This window comes from Mobula birostris, chromosome 15 (genome assembly GCF_030028105.1).
Source record: "Mobula birostris isolate sMobBir1 chromosome 15, sMobBir1.hap1, whole genome shotgun sequence".
NCBI lineage: Eukaryota > Metazoa > Chordata > Chondrichthyes > Myliobatiformes > Myliobatidae > Mobula > Mobula birostris.
In genome coordinates this window covers 8,319,164-8,337,087 of record NC_092384.1, presented here as the reverse complement: position 1 = coordinate 8,337,087, position 17,924 = coordinate 8,319,164, and the positions used below count along the sequence as shown (strand labels likewise).

The 17,924-nt window shown below is 51.8% G+C and overlaps 1 protein-coding gene across 10 annotated transcripts in view; it reads left to right on the top strand.

The window, feature by feature from the left end:
- Window positions 1-17,924, top strand: part of mtss1lb (MTSS I-BAR domain containing 2b) — a 205,388-nt gene that overhangs the window by 141,795 nt on the left and 45,669 nt on the right. For all 10 annotated transcript variants that reach the window (XM_072279296.1, XM_072279294.1, XM_072279303.1 and 7 more), the window contains 3 exons: window positions 10,237-10,321; window positions 11,657-11,748; window positions 12,480-12,554. In XM_072279296.1, the coding sequence (XP_072135397.1) occupies window positions 10,237-10,321; window positions 11,657-11,748; window positions 12,480-12,554 (252 nt within the window). The remainder of the gene's footprint in view (window positions 1-10,236; window positions 10,322-11,656; window positions 11,749-12,479; window positions 12,555-17,924) is intronic.

Below are 17,924 nucleotides of genomic sequence, written 5' to 3'. Positions count from 1 at the left end.
GTAATGTCAGAGACTGGTAGGTGATGGGTGAGGGGGAAGGTGTGGGAGGGGTAATGTGAGAGTCTGGGAGGTGATGGGTGAGGGGGAAGGTGTGGGAGGGGTAATGTGAGAGACTGGGAGGTGATGGGTGAGGGGGAAGGTGTGGGAGGGGTAATGTCAGAGTCTGGGAGGTGATAGGAGAGGGGGAAGGTGTGGGAGGGGTAATGTGAGAGACTGGGAGGTGATGGGTGAGGGGGAAGGTGTGAGAGGGGTAATGTGAGAGTCTGGGAGGTGATGGGTGAGGGGGAAGGTGTGGGAGAGGTAATGTGAGAGACTGGGAGCTGATGGGTGAGGAGGAAGGTGTGGGAGGGGTAATGTGAGAGTATGGGAGGTGATGGGTGAGGAGGAAGGTGTGGGAGGGGTAATGTGAGAGACTGGGAGGTGATGGGTGAGGGGGAAGGTGTGGGAGGGGTAATGTCAGAGACTGGGAGCTGATGGGTGAGGGGGAAGGTGTGGGAGGGGTAATGTGAGAGTCTGGGAGGTGATGGGTGAGGGGGAAGGTGTGGGAGGGGTAATGTGAGAGACTGGGAGGTGATGGGTGAGGGGGAAGGTGTGAGAGGGGTAATGTGAGAGTCTGGGAGGTGATGGGTGAGGGGGAAGGTGTGGGAGAGGTAATGTGAGAGACTGGGAGCTGATGGGTGAGGAGGAAGGTGTGGGAGGGGTAATGTGAGAGTATGGGAGGTGATGGGTGAGGGGGAAGGTGTGGGAGGGGTAATGTGAGAGACTGGGAGGTGATGAGGGAGAGGTAATGTGAGAGACTGGGAGGTGATGGGTGAGGGGGAAGTTGTGGGAGGGGTAATGTGAGAGACTGGGAGGTGATGAGGGAGAGGTAATGTGAGAGACTGGGAGGTGATGGGTGAGGGGGAAGGTGTGGGAGGGGTAATGTGAGAGACTGGGAGGTGATGGGTGAGGGGGAAGGTGTGAGAGGGGTAATGTGAGAGTCTGGGAGGTGATGGGTGAGGGGGAAGGTGTGGGAGAGGCAATCTGAGAGACTGGGAGGTGATGGGTGAGGGGGAAGGTGTGGGAGGGGTAATGTGAGAGACTGGGAGGTGATGGGTGAGGGGGAAGGTGTGGGAGGGGTAATGTGAGAGTATGGGAGGTGATGGGGAAGGTGTGGGAGGGGTAATGTGAGAAACTGGGAGGTGATGGGTGAGGGGGAAGGTGTGGGAGGGGTAATGTGAGAGACTGGGAGGTGATGGGTGAGGGGGAAGGTGTGGGAGGGGTAATGTGAGAGACTGGGAGGTGATGGGGAGAGGTAATATGAGAGACTGGGAGGTGATGGGTGAGAGGTAATGTGAGAGACTGGGAGGTGATGGGTGAGAGGGAAGGTGTGGGAGGGGTAATGTGATAGACTGGGAGGTGATAAGGTGTGGGAGGGGTAATGTGAGAGACTGGGAGGTGATGGGGGAGAGGTAATGTGAGAGACTGGGAGGTGATGGGTGAGAGGTAATGTGAGAGACTGGGAGGTGATGGGGGAGAGGTAATGTGAGAGACTGGGAGGTGATGGGGAGGGGGAAGGTGTGGGAGGGGTAATGTGAGAGACTGAGAGGTGATGAGGGAGAGGTAATGTGAGAGACTGGGAGGTGATGGATGAGGGGGAAGGTGTGGGAGGGGTAATGTGAGAGACTGGGAGGTGGTGGGTGAGGGGGAAGGTGTGGGAAGGGTAATGTCAGAGACTGGGAGCTGATGGGTGAGGAGGAAGGTGTGGGAGGGGTAATGTGAGAGACTGGGAGGTGATGAGGGAGAGGTAATGTGAGAGACTGGGAGGTGATGGGTGAGGGGGAAGTTGTGGGAGGCGTAATGTGAGAGACTGGGAGGTGATGAGGGAGAGGTAATGTGAGAGACTGGGAGGTGATGGGTGTGGGGGAAGGTGTGGGAGGGGTAATGTGAGAGACTGGGAGGTGATGGGTGAGGGGGAAGGTGTGGGAGGGGTAATGTCAGAAACTGGGAGGTGATGGGTGAGGGGGAAGGTGTGGGAGGGGTAATGTGAGAGTCTGGGAGGTGATGGGTGAGGGGGAAGGTGTGGGAGGGGTAATGTGAGAGACTGGGAGGTGATGGGTGAGGGGGAAGGTGTGAGAGGGGTAATGTGAGAGTCTGGGAGGTGATGGGTGAGGGGGAAGGTGTGGGAGAGGTAATGTGAGAGACTGGGAGGTGATGGGTGAGGGGGAAGGTGTGGGAGGGGTAATGTGAGAGTATGGGAGGTGATGGGGAAGGTGTGGGAGGGGTAATGTGAGAGACTGGGAGGTGATGGGTGAGGGGGAAGGTGTGGGAGGGGTAATGTGAGAGACTGGGAGGTGATGGGTGAGGGGGAAGGTGTGGGAGGGGTAATGTGAGAGTATGGGAGGTGATGGGGAAGGTGTGGGAGGGGTAATGTGAGAGACTGGGAGGTGATGGGTGAGGGGGAAGGTGTGGGAGGGGTAATGTGAGAGACTGGGAGGTGATGGGTGAGGGGGAAGGTGTGGGAGGGGTAATGTGAGAGACTGGGAGGTGATGGGGAGAGGTAATATGAGAGACTGGGAGGTGATGGGTGAGAGGTAATATGAGAGACTGGGAGGTGATGGGGGAGAGGTAATGTGAGAGACTGGGAGGTGATGGGGAGGGGGAAGGTGTGGGAGGGGTAATGTGAGAGACTGGGAGGTGATGGATGAGGGGGAAGGTGTGGGAGGGGTAATGTGAGAGACTGGGAGGTGGTAGGTGAGGGGGAAGGTGTGGGAAGGGTAATGTCAGAGACTGGGAGCTGATGGGTGAGGAGGAAGGTGTGGGAGGGGTAATGTGAGACTGGGAGGTGATGGGTGAGAGGTAATGTGAGAGACTGGGAGGTGATGGGGAGGGGGAAGGTGTGGGAGGGGTAATGTGAGAGACTGGGAGGTGATGAGGGAGAGGTAATGTGAGAGACTGGGATGTGATGGGTGAGGGGGAAGGTGTGGGAGGGGTAATGTGAGAGACTGGGAGGTGATGGGTGAGGGGGAAGGTGTGGGAGGGGTAATGTGAGAGACTGGGAGGTGATGGGTGAGGGGGAAGGTGTGGGAGGGGTAATGTGAGAGACTGGGAGGTGATGAGGGAGAGGTAATGTGAGAGACTGGGAGGTGATGGGGAGGGGGAAGGTGTGGGAGGGGTAATGTGAGAGACTGGGAGGTGATGAGGGAGAGGTAATGTGAGAGACTGGGAGGTGATGGGTGAGGGGGAAGGTGTGGGAGGGGTAATGTGAGAGACTGGGAGGTGATGGGTGAGGGGGAAGGTGTGGGAGGGGTAATGTCAGAGACTGGGAGGTGATGGGTGAGGGGGAAGGTGTGGGAGGGGTAATGTGAGAGTCTGGGAGGTGATGGGTGAGGGGGAAGGTGTGGGAGGGGTAATGTGAGAGACTGGGAGGTGATGGGTGAGGGGGAAGGTGTGGGAGGGGTAATGTCAGAGACTGGGAGGTGATGGGTGAGGGGGAAGGTGTGGGAGGGGTAATGTAAGAGTCTGGGAGGTGATGGGTGAGGGGGAAGGTGTGGGAGGGGTAATGTGAGAGACTGGGAGGTGATGGGTGAGGGGGAAGGTGTGAGAGGGGTAATGTGAGAGTCTGGGAGGTGATGGGTGAGGGGGAAGGTGTGGGAGAGGTAATGTGAGAGACTGGGAGCTGATGGGTGAGGAGGAAGGTGTGGGAGGGGTAATGTGAGAGACTGGGAGGTGATGAGGGAGAGGTAATGTGAGAGACTGGGAGGTGATGGGGAGGGGGAAGGTGTGGGAGGGGTAATGTGAGAGACTGGGAGGTGATGAGGGAGAGGTAATGTGAGAGACTGGGAGGTGATGGGTGAGGAGGAAGGTGTGGGAGGGGTAATGTGAGAGACTGGGAGGTGATGGGTGAGGGGGAAGGTGTGGGAAGGGTAATGTCAGAGACTGGGAAGTGATGGGTGAGGGGGAAGGTGTGGGAGGGGTAATGTGAGAGACTGGGAGGTGATGGGTGAGGTGGAAGGTGTGAGAGGGGTAATGTGAGAGTCTGGGAGGTGATGGGTGAGGGGGAAGGTGTGGGAGAGGTAATGTGAGAGACTGGGAGCTGATGGGTGAGGAGGAAGGTGTGGGAGGGGAAATGTGAGTATGGGAGGTGATGGGTGAGGGGGAAGGTGTGGGAGGGGTAATGTGAGAGACTGGGAGGTGATGAGGGAGAGGTAATGTGAGAGACTGGGAGGTGATGGGGAGGGGGAAGGTGTGGGAGTGGTAATGTGAGAGACTGGGAGGTGGTGGGTGAGGGGGAAGGTGTGAGAGGGGTAATGTGAGAGACTGCGAGGTGGTGGGTGAGGGGGAAGGTGTGGGAGGGGTAATGTCAGAGACTGGGAGGTGATGGGTGAGGGGGAAGGTGTGGGAGGGGTAATGTGAGAGTCTGGGAGGTGATGGGTGAGGGGGAAGGTGTGGGAGGGGTAATGTGAGAGACTGGGAGGTGATGGGTGAGGGGGAAGGTGTGGGAGGGGTAATGTCAGAGACTGGGAGGTGATGGGTGAGGGGGAAGGTGTGGGAGGGGTAATGTAAGAGTCTGGGAGGTGATGGGTGAGGGGGAAGGTGTGGGAGGGGTAAAGTGAGAGACTGGGAGGTGATGGGTGAGGGGGAAGGTGTGAGAGGGGTAATGTGAGAGTCTGGGAGGTGATGGGTGAGGGGGAAGGTGTGGGAGAGGTAATGTGAGAGACTGGGAGCTGATGGGTGAGGAGGAAGGTGTGGGAGGGGTAATGTGAGAGTATGGGAGGTGATGGGTGAGGGGGAAGGTGTGGGAGGGGTAATGTGAGAGACTGGGAGGTGATGAGGGAGAGGTAATGTGATAGACTGGGAGGTGATGGGGAGGGGGAAGGTGTGGGAGGGGTAATGTGAGAGACTGGGAGGTGATGGGTGAGGGGGAAGGTGTGGGAAGGGTAATGTCAGAGACTGGGAAGTGATGGGTGAGGAGGAAGGTGTGGGAGGGGTAATGTGAGAGACTGGGAGGTGATGGGTGAGGGGGAAGGTGTGGGAAGGGTAATGTGAGAGACTGGGAAGTGATGGGTGAGGGGGAAGGTGTGGGAGGGGTAATGTGAGAGACTGGGAGGTGATGGGTGAGGTGGAAGGTGTGAGAGGGGTAATGTGAGAGTCTGGGAGGTGATGGGTGAGGGGGAAGGTGTGGGAGAGGTAATGTGAGAGACTGGGAGCTGATGGGTGAGGAGGAAGGTGTGGGAGGGGTAATGTGAGTATGGGAGGTGATGGGTGAGGGGGAAGGTGTGGGAGGGGTAATGTGAGAGACTGGGAGGTGATGAGGGAGAGGTAATGTGAGAGACTGGGAGGTGATGGGTGAGGGGGAAGGTGTGAGAGGGGTAATGTGAGAGTCTGGGAGGTGATGGGTGAGGGGGAAGGTGTGGGAAGGGTAATGTCAGAGACTGGGAGCTGATGGGTGAGGAGGAAGGTGTGGGAGGGGTAATGTGAGACTGGGAGGTGATGGGGGAGAGGTAATGTGAGAGACTGGGAGGTGATGGGTGAGAGGTAATGTGAGAGACTGGGAGGTGATGGGGGAGAGGTAATGTGAGAGACTGGGAGGTGATGGGGAGGGGGAAGGTGTGGGAGGGGTAATGTGAGAGACTGGTAGGTGATGAGGGAGAGGTAATGTGAGAGACTGGGAGGTGATGGATGAGGGGGAAGGTGTGAGAGGGGTAATGTGAGAGACTGCGAGTTGGTGGGTGAGGGGGAAGGTGTGGGAAGGGTAATGTCAGAGACTGGGAGCTGATGGGTGAGGAGGAAGGTGTGGGAGGGGTAATGTGAGACTGGGAGGTGATGGGTGAGAGGTAATGTGAGAGACTGGGAGGTGATGGGGAGGGGGAAAGTGTGGGAGGGGTAATGTGAGAGACTGGGAGGTGGTGAGGGAGAGGTAATGTGAGAGACTGGGAGGTGATGGGTGAGGGGGAAGGTGTGGGAGGGGTAATGTGAGAGACTGGGAGGTGATGGGTGAGGGGGAAGGTGTGGGAGGGGTAATGTCAGTGACTGGGATGTGATGGGTGAGGGGGAAGGTGTGGGAGGGGTAATGTGAGAGTCTGGGAGGTGATGGGTGAGGGGGAAGGTGTGGGAGGGGTAATGTGAGAGACTAGGAGGTGATGGGTGAGGGGGAAGGTGTGGGAGGGATAATGTGAGAGACTGGGAGGTGATGAGGGAGAGGTAATGTGAGAGACTGGGAGGTGATGGATGAGGGGGAAGGTGTGGGAGGGGTAATATGAGAGACTGGGAGGTGGTGGGTGAGGGGGAAGGTGTGGGAAGGGTAATGTCAGAGACTGGGAGGTGATGGGTGAGGGGGAAGGTGTGGGAGGGGTAATGTGAGAGTCTGGGAGGTGATGGGTGAGGGGGAAGGTGTGGGAGGGGTAATGTGAGAGACTGGGAGGTGATGGGTGAGGGGGAAGGTGTGGGAGGGGTAATGTGAGAGTCTAGGAGGTGATGGGTGAGGGGGAAGGTGTGGGAGAGGTAATGTGAGAGACTGGGAGCTGATGGGTGAGGAGGAAGGTGTGGGAGGGGTAATGTGAGTATGGGAGGTGATGGGTGAGGGGGAAGGTGTGGGAGGGGTAATGTGAGAGACTGGGAGGTGATGAGGGAGAGGTAATGTGAGAGACTGGGAGGTGATGGGTGAGGGGGAAGGTGTGAGAGGGGTAATGTGAGAGTCTGGGAGGTGATGGGTGAGGGGGAAGGTGTGGGAAGGGTAATGTCAGAGACTGGGAGCTGATGGGTGAGGAGGAAGGTGTGGGAGGGGTAATGTGAGACTGGGAGGTGATGGGGGAGAGGTAATGTGAGAGACTGGGAGGTGATGGGTGAGAGGTAATGTGAGAGACTGGGAGGTGATGGGGGAGAGGTAATGTGAGAGACTGGGAGGTGATGGGGAGGGGGAAGGTGTGGGAGGGGTAATGTGAGAGACTGGTAGGTGATGAGGGAGAGGTAATGTGAGAGACTGGGAGGTGATGGATGAGGGGGAAGGTGTGAGAGGGGTAATGTGAGAGACTGCGAGGTGGTGGGTGAGGGGGAAGGTGTGGGAAGGGTAATGTCAGAGACTGGGAGCTGATGGGTGAGGAGGAAGGTGTGGGAGGGGTAATGTGAGACTGGGAGGTGATGGGTGAGAGGTAATGTGAGAGACTGGGAGGTGATGGGGAGGGGGAAAGTGTGGGAGGGGTAATGTGAGAGACTGGGAGGTGGTGAGGGAGAGGTAATGTGAGAGACTGGGAGGTGATGGGTGAGGGGGAAGGTGTGGGAGGGGTAATGTGAGAGACTGGGAGGTGATGGGTGAGGGGGAAGGTGTGGGAGGGGTAATGTCAGTGACTGGGATGTGATGGGTGAGGGGGAAGGTGTGGGAGGGGTAATGTGAGAGTCTGGGAGGTGATGGGTGAGGGGGAAGGTGTGGGAGGGGTAATGTGAGAGACTAGGAGGTGATGGGTGAGGGGGAAGGTGTGGGAGGGATAATGTGAGAGACTGGGAGGTGATGAGGGAGAGGTAATGTGAGAGACTGGGAGGTGATGGATGAGGGGGAAGGTGTGGGAGGGGTAATATGAGAGACTGGGAGGTGGTGGGTGAGGGGGAAGGTGTGGGAAGGGTAATGTCAGAGACTGGGAGGTGATGGGTGAGGGGGAAGGTGTGGGAGGGGTAATGTGAGAGTCTGGGAGGTGATGGGTGAGGGGGAAGGTGTGGGAGGGGTAATGTGAGAGACTGGGAGGTGATGGGTGAGGGGGAAGGTGTGGGAGGGGTAATGTGAGAGTCTAGGAGGTGATGGGTGAGGGGGAAGGTGTGGGAGAGGTAATGTGAGAGACTGGGAGCTGATGGGTGAGGGGGAAGGTGTGGGAGGGGTAATATGAGACTGGGAGGTGATGGGTGAGAGGTAATATGAGAGACCTGGAGGTGATGGGTGAGAGGTAATGTGAGAGACCTGGAGGTGATGGGTGAGACGTGGTGAGAAGGAAGGTGGGGAGGGGCGATTATGTGTTGGACTGGGCTGTGATGAGTGACTGGGGTAGGTGGGGAAGACTGGGGAGTGATGGGTGGGTTAGAAGTTGTAAGCTATTTACTTATTTCTTTTAACAATTGAGGTGCAGCGTAGAATAAGGCCCTTCTGGTCCTTCGAATCTTGCCAGCCAGCAACCTTTGATTTAACCCTTGCCTAATCATGGGACAATTCACAATGACCAGTAATAACCGGTATGTCTTTGGACTGCGAGAGGAAACCGGATCAGTGACGTGAATTGAACCTGGTTCGCTAGTCCTGTGAAGGGTTGTGCTACAATGCCACCCGTACTATGAAAGTACGTATTGGTTACTGTATACTACTTTGAGATTCGTTTTCCTGCGGGTATTTACAGGGATAAGATAAAAGCAGTAGAATTCTGTGAATAAAGACTGACAGATGTAAACACTAGAAGTTCTGCAGATGCTGGAACTCCAAACCAACTTGCGCAAAACTACCTACGTGCAAAAGGAAACGAGCTGTGAGAATAAAAGTAGTCCGTGAAAGAGAGTCTAGTCTGTAGTTTGTGGAATCAGTTTGTAACTGAGGTGAATGTGATTATCCTTGCTGGTTCAAGAGCCTGGTGGTTGTAGGGTAATAACTGTTCCTGAACCTGATGGTGTGAGACCAAATGCTCCTGTATCTCCTGTCCGATGGCAGTAACATGTACGAGGTCTGGTGTAAACGATTCTCCCTGTGCATTGGAGATAACTATAGCAGTGTACAATTGACTCGGTTGTTAGATTTATACAGTTTCTAGGCAGTGACACACATGTAACAGCAGGCTACTCATACCTGCAACTTCTAGATGTTCTGTTGCCCACTTTCTAAGTTTTGACAGAATTATTAGCTGGGTTGTCCTCGAATTCTGGCTCCCATCATGGTGTCCATCCTAGCCTGGCAGAGGTCCCTCAGTGTGTCACACTCCCGAGCTCTCCAGCATTGCAGTGCTGTGAGAGTGCTGCGGTGTCAAAGATGCCATCTTTGGGATGAACTCTAAACCTGCCAGATATCCAGGGTCTACAGGAACCACTCTCAAGGGCAGGAATGGTGGCAGGTCCTCAGCTCCTGAACTGACCCACACTGGCATCTGCGTAACACCATTGATGACTCCCTCCCCCTCATGCTAATTTTTGCCTCCAGGGACAAGATAGAGAGATGGGCAGTTCCATCTGTTCATCGTGTAGTGTTTGTGAATGTTGAGAGATGGGCAGTTCTGTCTGTTCATCATGTAGTGTTTGTGAATGTTGAGACAGTAGGCAGGCGGGCATAGAGCCATGGGACAGGTGAATTGGTTCACTTCTGGGGCAGATCCTATCTAATTTATTCCCCTTCCGGAGGGCACAGCTAGTTTCAGAATACTGCAGGTCAACAAAAGAATGGCTCGAAGTGGCTGCTGGGAACCTCCTGTAATTTCTCGCCCAGAGAAGCTGAATTTATCACTGTTGTCAAATTCTTGAATGGACCTCTCGTACGAAAAGGTGGACTTCTGACTTCATAGTCTACTTGGTTCTCATCTTGCGCTTTCTCTCTAGCTGTTGCACCTTGTTCTTCATTGTTGTTGCTTTACCTTATTCTACCTCAATACTTGTCCCTCCTCACTGTTCTCCCTCTTGGGACAAGTGCTACACCTGTTCGTACACTCCTCCCTCACCACAATTCAGAGCCCTAGGCAGTCCTTCCATGTGAGGCGACACTTGGCCTATGAGTCTGTTGGCACAATCTGTTATATCTGGTACTCCCAGTGTGGCCTCATCTACATGTCTGTGGCTTCCTCCTGAGGCCAACACCTCGTATTCCATTTGGGCAGCCTCTAACCTGATATCATGAACATCAAATTCTGATCATTTCTCTCACACCCTATTCTCCTTTTGTTTCTCTCTCATCCCATTTCCTCACCTGCCCACCATCATTATCCTCCTTCCCTTTCTTCCATTTTTTTCCCCTCCACCATCTTATTCTGGCTTCTTCCCCCTTCCTTTCCTTCTCCCGATGAAGATGGTGCCTGACTTGCTGAGTTTCTCTGGCATTTTTCATGTGTTGCACTGTGTACTGACTTGATCCTGTATGAACAGAATGCAAGAAAAGCATCTCACTATGTCCTGATGACAACCAATAACGGAGTGGTTCTGTGGACCATCGGAGGTTGGGGCTGCTCACTGTTGGCCTCTGCTGGTTTGAGCTGGGGAGTAGACATGATCTAAAGAGCCTTCTCTTTCCCCCCTGCCCCCCAGGTGCCACGCGGGACATCGGCTCAGCATTGACCCGAATGTGTATGAGACATCGCAGTATCGAGGCCAAGCTCCGGCATTTCACCAAGTCAGTGTTGCCTCATTTAAGAGGATTCGGTAGCTTGAGACCAGGGGGGTTGGGGGTGAGGGAGGTGGTGGCTGCCTTGCTAATCTGCTGCAGTCCTGTTTGTGCAAAGCTGCTGCCCAGTGCAGCTTGGTCAGAAGAAGAGATTGCGGCTCAGGGACAGCAGAGAATGTGCAGGATGTTTCCAAGTCTGGACACTGTGCAGATTTCTATTTCAAAAATAGGCAACATTAATTATATATGAGACTACCAAAAAAACTGGAAGTTTCATGATTGTGTTATTCAGTAGTATAACCTTTAAAGAAAAACACAGACTCGTAGAAGCACCATTGACTTTCACCCCCTCCTTACGGTGATTTTTTAAAACAAGATACACTTTATTCAAAGTAAAATAATATATATTTTTCTTCATAAATCATAAATATATATATGAGAATAAATCATGCAAAGCCTGTCGATATATGGGGAATGCATTCGGTAGTTACTATAATTCTTTAAGATGAAGGATATTACCATGTCCACTCATGGGGCCCTGGGTGACACACTATTATAAAAGTGCTTTCCAACTGGGGCAAGCTGCTCCCTTTGAGTAGCAGAACCCACCACTGTGGTCCTTCCCCGAGCCCTTGTGATGGCTGCACCCCTCAGCACGTACTCGTGCAGCCAGCAATGTGGTCAGTGCTTGCCCCTCACACGGCTCTCTGAAGTGATACAGGAGGATTAGTGAACTGATCAATCGTTCAAAGATTCAAAGCATGCTTATTTTCAGAGTATGTATGCAGTGTTCAGCCCTCGGGTTCGTCTTCCCACAGACAGCCACAAAACCATGGAACCCATCCATTGCCATTGGCTTGGGATGGAATTAAATTTACCCCTCTCATGTTTGCTCTGCCATCTCTCTAACTGAATTGGCAAGGCCAGGCAACAGTACCTTAGCTGGCTGAGGGATGTACCCCAGAGGGAAGCAAGCCCCAATCAACCTGCACTGCTGTGTTCTCAGGAGGAAGGGAGTCTCAGCAAGTCCAATGAAAATGCAACAAGGTTATAGCAGAGGGGTGAGGAGCTGTTTTTGTGTTTTGGTGTGTGGGGAATGAGGCCTCTATATAGCAATGACCAAGGATGTACTGCCAATCTTGCTTTTGTTTGTCAGCCCTTCTCTACCCTCACTCTCTTCCCACCCCTACTCTCCTCCTCTCCCTCCCCCACTCTCCTCCACTCCCTCCCCACTCTCCTCCACTCCCTCCCCCACTCTCCTCCCCTCCCTCCTCCCTCGCTCTCCCCTACCTTTTTTATCTCCCAGTCTCTCTGATGTCAGCATGTTCCTGTTTCCATTCCCAGTGCCTTGATGGAAAGCCTGATCAACCCCTTACAGGAGAGGATAGAGGACTGGAAAAAGTCTGTCAACCAGCTGGACAAGGACCATGCCAAAGGTAATAGAGTGAGCTCCTTGTCCCTTCCTCCCTTCCCGGGATTCACACTCAGACCGAGATCTGCATCGTTGGGCTCAGCTGCCACCCACTCCCTTCACAGCCAGCAGGTGGCAGTGTTGTTCCTCCCTCAGCATTTCTCTTCTGCCCCATTTATTTATTGGAGCTTATGGTCATTTTTATGTCCCACACTGTCCTGCTGCCAGGACAGGATAAATTTCACAACACATGTCAGTTAACCTGGTTCTGATTCTGAAAAATCAGCACAGTGGAAAAACTTTGAGGAAAAGTCAGCACGTTGAGCTGTTACACATGGTGCCCATCTTGCCCATGGCTTAGTTAACACTGATGATATTTTTATTCTTTTTATGAATATTAATCAAATAAAAACCGGCAGCTCAGGAGAGAGAGTAATCACTCAGGCTTTTATTGAATGTGCCCATGTAAGTTTAAATCACAATTGTGCTCATAGTTGTAGGCCGTTAGTCATGGAAACTGAATTAGGCCATTTGGCCCATTGAGTCTACTCCACCATTTGATCATGGCTGATTTATTATCCCTCTCAACCCATTCTCCTCCCTTCTCCCCGTAACCTTTGACACCCTGACTAACCAAGAACCTCTGTCAGCCTCTGCTTTAAATATTCCCAATGTGTCGGTCTCCGCAGCCGTCTCTGGCAATGAATTCCACAGTTTCACCACTCTGTGGCTAAAGAAATTCCTCCTCATCCTCAGAGTACAAACGAGCTCGACACGAGATAAAGAAGAAATCGTCTGACACTCTCAAGCTCCAGAAGAAGGCACGGAAAGGTGAGTGGACACTGGCTGAGTTTTAATTTGCTCTGACTTGTAACCCTAGTGGGAGAGGTGGGTCATCAGGGTATGAATCTCAACTATCTGGAGAGACTAATGTTTCTATGCGACCTCAAATAGGAAACTCTCAGCCAGGATAACTCCCTTCTGTGGACTTCAGTATCCAGAGCACCATCCCTCTCTGGACACTGGTCATTACCCAGAGCACTCCTGCTCTCTAGACACTGGTCAGTACATAAATCACTGACTTCTCCGAACACTGTTCGGTACTTAGGACATTGCTTCTCTCTGGATATTGATTAGTACCTAGGACGCTGGCCAGTGTCCTGGATACTGCCTCTCTCTGGTCACTGGTTAGCAGCTAGGCCACTGTTCCTCTCTGGACACTGGCCATTACCCATTGCCCTTCTCTGGGCACTGGTGAGTACTTAGTACATTGCCCTGTCGGGGCACTGGTCATTACCTAGGCCACTGTTCCTCTCTGGACACTGGCCATTACCCATTGCCCTTCCCTGGCAATGGATGCTGCTCTGTATCCAAGTGCAATACTTGGTGACAGTTAGTGGTGCTTTGGATCCCAGTACAGCCCAAGATGACCGATGGTAAAATAACCCCGACCAGGTTCTGTTCAGCCGTGGTGTTAAAGTGAGGTGTTCACAGATGCCCATTCTCAGCCCTATTGCTATGCTTGCGAGAAATGAGCTAGGATACTCTGCTCCTACCTTCTGCCTGGTCACTAATGCTGCTATTCCCATTGCCTTCTCTGACCTTCTTCCCCTCTCCCTTTCCTCTCCTCCTCCCCGTAGAGCTCCTTGGTAAGTCTCCTCTCTGATGCAGCTCATCTTTCTCTCTCGCGCGAGTGTTTGTGCCTTTCATGCTGTCACCATGTATGATTAGTGTCTGCACAAGTGCTAGTGTCAGATCATTGTGTCTGCACAACTGCTAGGGTCGGTCATTGTGTCTGCACGAATGCTAGGGTCAGGTCATTGTGTCTGCACAACTGCTAGTGTTGGGTCAGTGTGTCTGCAGAACTGCTAGGGTCGGGTCAGTATGTCTGCACGAGTGCTAGGGTCGGGTCAGTGTGTCTGCACGAGTGATTTGGTCAGGTCAGTATGTCTGCACGAGTGCTAGGTTCGGGTCAGTGTGTCTGCACGAGTGCTAGGGTGGGATCAGTGTGTCTGCACGAGTGCTAGGGTCGGATCGGTGTGTCTGCACGAGTGCTAGGGTCTGGTCAGTGTGTCTGCACGAGTGATTTGGTCAGGTCAGTGTGTCTGCACTAGTGATTGGGTTGGGTCAGTGTGTCTGCACAAGTGCTAGGGTCGGGTCAATGTGTCTGCACTAGTGTTAGGGTCGGGTCAGTGTGTCTGCATTAGTGCTAGGGTCGGATCGGTGTGTCTGCACTAGTGCTAGGGTCAGGTCAGTGTGTCTGCACTAGTGATTGGGTTGGGTCAGTGTGCCTGCACGACTGCTAGGGTCAGGTCAGTGTGTCTGCACTAGTGCTGGGGTCTGGTCACTGTGTCTGCACGTGTGCTAGGGTCAGATCCATGTGCCTGCACGAGTGCTAGGGTCGTGTCAGTGTGTCTGCACAAGTGCTAGGATCATGTCAGTGTGCCTGCACTGTTGCTAGGGTCAGATCATTGTGTCTGCACGAGTGATTGGGTCAGGTCAGTGTGTCTGCACTAGAGCTAGGGTCGTGTCAGTAAGACTTTCCTGTGATATTGAACCTCATCCGTGTCTAGCTTAGAAAGATTGTAGCTGGGCACAGAAATATGAACACTGGTCTTGAGATGGATGAAATATTGTGGAAGGGGGCTTAATCTGTTACTAACTCTTGCTGTACCTTCACCATTTGATGGGACAGTGTACTGAGAGTTTTACACTGTACCTAACCATCATTGGCCCTACCTTTGGAGAGTGCATTTGACTGTGTATGTTGTGGTTTGCTCTGTGTCCAAACCACCACCTTTTTTAGTTTTTATTTCCCGCCCCTATTTGTTTTTTTTTCAAATCAGCCCATCAAATAGACAAATTAAAATATTGTCTTTTGCATCTTGTAGTGCCTGCCCTGGGAGTGAGTGTTGGGATGATGTACAGGGAGCTTTACTTTGTGCATAATCTGTGCCCTGAGTGTGCAACAGAGAATCTGACTCTGTGTCTAACCATGTCCCTGGGAGTGAGTGAGGGAGCAGTGCATAGGGAGCTTTGCCTCGCAGATGTAGAAGGTGTGATAGGACATGGTGGTTAGTGCCAGGGTAATGATGCTGTTGGTTGAGATGGGGTACAGCCCAGAATCTTGCTTCAGCAGGTCTCATTCTAGCACTTGCTCTCTGCATTGACTTGTTCAGCCATCACTTCACTTGCCTGTCACTGCTGTAATCTGGAATGGCTACCCACTTTGCTGTGTTCCTTTGTGCATGACTGTCCTAGACTGCGTTGCTGTCAGGTGTCTCTGTATATTCTGCCTGTTGCCACTGTAAGGTGCATTTGTGCAATTTGCTTATTATTATGCTGTGGATCTGTGTAGTATTTTATTAATTATTTGGGGGTGTATCTGTGTAGTTGACTTGTGACTTATTGGTGTGCAATGTTAGTGTTGTGCAGTATATCTGTTGTCGAGTTTATTGTCATCTGCACAAGTATGTGCATGCACAGGTGAAATGCAAAACTTACTTGCAGCAACTTCAAGGGCACGTGGCATTGGAGGCACAACATTCACTCAAGAAACATAAAGTAGACATATATAATATAATACAATATTATATCAGAAAATGCACATGTCAAGCAAAACAAAATCTATTGTAGTTCGAAACGGTCACAGCGTTGCTGTACCGAGGTAGTGATTAAGGTTGTGCCAGTTTGTTCAAGAACCAAATGGTTGAAGGGAAGTACATGGCTGTTCTTGGATCTGGGTGGTGTGGGATTACCCGACAGTAGCTGTGAGAAGATGGCGTAGCCTATGTACAAACTTTGTAATCACTGTGGGGCAGGGGGCGTTTCTAAATAAAGTGTTTGTTATTGCTTGGGGGGGGGTTGGGGTATCTGTGTTCATGTTCAGAATTGACTGAAACTTGTAGAATTGGCTATTGTCTATCTGCCCTCTACTCATGCTAAATTTCCTAATCTCAACCAGGACATAGAACACAGAACACTACAGCACAGTACAGGCCCTTTGGCCAACAATGTTGTACCAACATTTTAACCTGCTCTAAGATCAATCTAATCCTTCCTTCATACACAGCCCTCCATTTTTCTATCATCCATGTGCCTATCTTAAGAGTTTCTTAAAGGCTGTTAATGTATCAGCTTCTGCCACCACCCCTGGGAGGCACTCACCACTCTATGTGTAAAAAAAAATACAACTTACTTCTGACATGCCACCCCATACTTTCCTCTAACCACCTTAAAATTATGCCCACTTGTTTCAACCCAGGGAGAAATCTTCTGGCTATGCACTTGATCTCTGTCTTTTATCATGTTGTACATCTCTATCAAGTCTCCTCTCACTCTCCTTCACTCCAGAGAAAAGCCCGAGCTCACTCAACCTATCCTCATGAGACACGCTCTCTAGTCCAGACAGCATCCTGGTAAATCCCCTCTGCACCCTCTCCAAAGCTTCCACATGCTTCCTAGCTTCCTATAATGAGGCAATCAGAACAGAACACAATATTCCTCGTGTATAATATCCTAAGACGATAAGACATAAGAGCAGAATCAGGCCATTTGGCTCATCTAATCTGCTCCATCATTCTATCGTGACCAATTCGTTATCCCTCTCAAAACCAGTGCTCCTGTCTCCACCGCATAACCTTTGACTAATCGAGAACTTATCAACTTGTGCTGTAAATATACCTAATGACATGGCCTCCACAACCATCTTTCGCAATGAATTCCACAGATTGACTACCCTCTGGCTAATGAAATTCCTCCTCATTCTCTGTTCTAAATAGATGTCCCTCTATTCTGAGAGTGTGCCCTCTTGACTGAGACTTTCCCCACTATAGGAAACATCCTCTTCACATCCACTCTATCTAGGGGTTTCAATATTTGATAGGTTTCAGTAAAATCCATCCCCCCCCCCATTCCTCTAAACTCCAGCGAGAACAGGCCCAGCGCTATCAATGCTTCTCTTACGTTAACCCTTTCATTCCTGGGATAACTCTCGTGAGCCTTCTTTGTACTGTCTCTAATGCCCACACATCCTTTCTTAAATGAGGGCCCCGAAACCACTCACAAATATTTCAAGTGCGGGTCTGACCGATGCTTAAAAAACCTCAGTATTACTTTGTTGCTTTAATCTTCTAGTCCTCTTGAAAGAAATGCGAACATTGCATTTGCCTTGCTTGCCACCCACTCAGCCTGCAAGTTACAGTGGTGTACCCGTCAAGTTTATTGTCATATGAAAAAGTACACGTACGCACAGATGTAATGAAAATCTTACTTGGAGGAACATCGTAGCGTATGGCATTAGACACAACATTTGCAAAAAGAGCATAAATTAAATATAAATTTAATTTAAATTGTCCCCAAATTCTCAAGGGTAATTAGGGATGAGCAATAAATACCCAGCTCCCAACAAGTGGATTGATAAGCAGGGCCGAAGCCTGGGTAAAAGTGAACTAAATTCAGCACTAGCTACTCTCTCCCCAGCCCGTATGAGCTACTTTAAACCCTGCACGAAAGCCATGAATCTGTCTGTGTTCGTGACATTACCAGTAGTGGCCTGCAGGGGACACTCTTGCTCTTCCTGGCATTGCCTTCTCCCTGGTGTTTATCACACATGGAAGCCATTCCCTCCAGGGCAGGTCACACTAATTGTTGTGTCTACATAAAGATGGTTTGGGAACATCTTTCTGCACTTCACTTGACGTGGTGTTTACCCAGCTTCACCCATCACACGTTTCTTTTGTGGGAACATCAGGGGGCCTTCGTTGAATCCTCACAGAAAGACCAGGAGCTCATCGCCCTGAGCGTGTCATTGGTGCGACTGCACCTTGGTGCCGGCCGGCTGGTGGCACAATGGCATCAGTGCCGGACTCCAGAGCAAAGGCTCCAGAGTTCGAGTCCAGGTTGGGCCACCCTCCCCCCCCGCCCCGAGCACACTTTCGCCTGCCTTGAGCACAGCACCTCCCAGCTTCAATATTCAGGGTAAGGGATACCTTGAATCACAGTCGGGTTTACTATCACCGGCATGAGAGATGGGTTATTTACCCCCAACCCCCAACTTAAATGATCAGCGTGCTTTTTGCACACCTCCCACTGTAACAACGACAGTGCCCTGCTTTCTGTTCCCTCAGGACTGCCTCACACACATGTGTGCACACGTACACATAGACATACCTATATACTGTAGAAAAGATTAAACTGGAG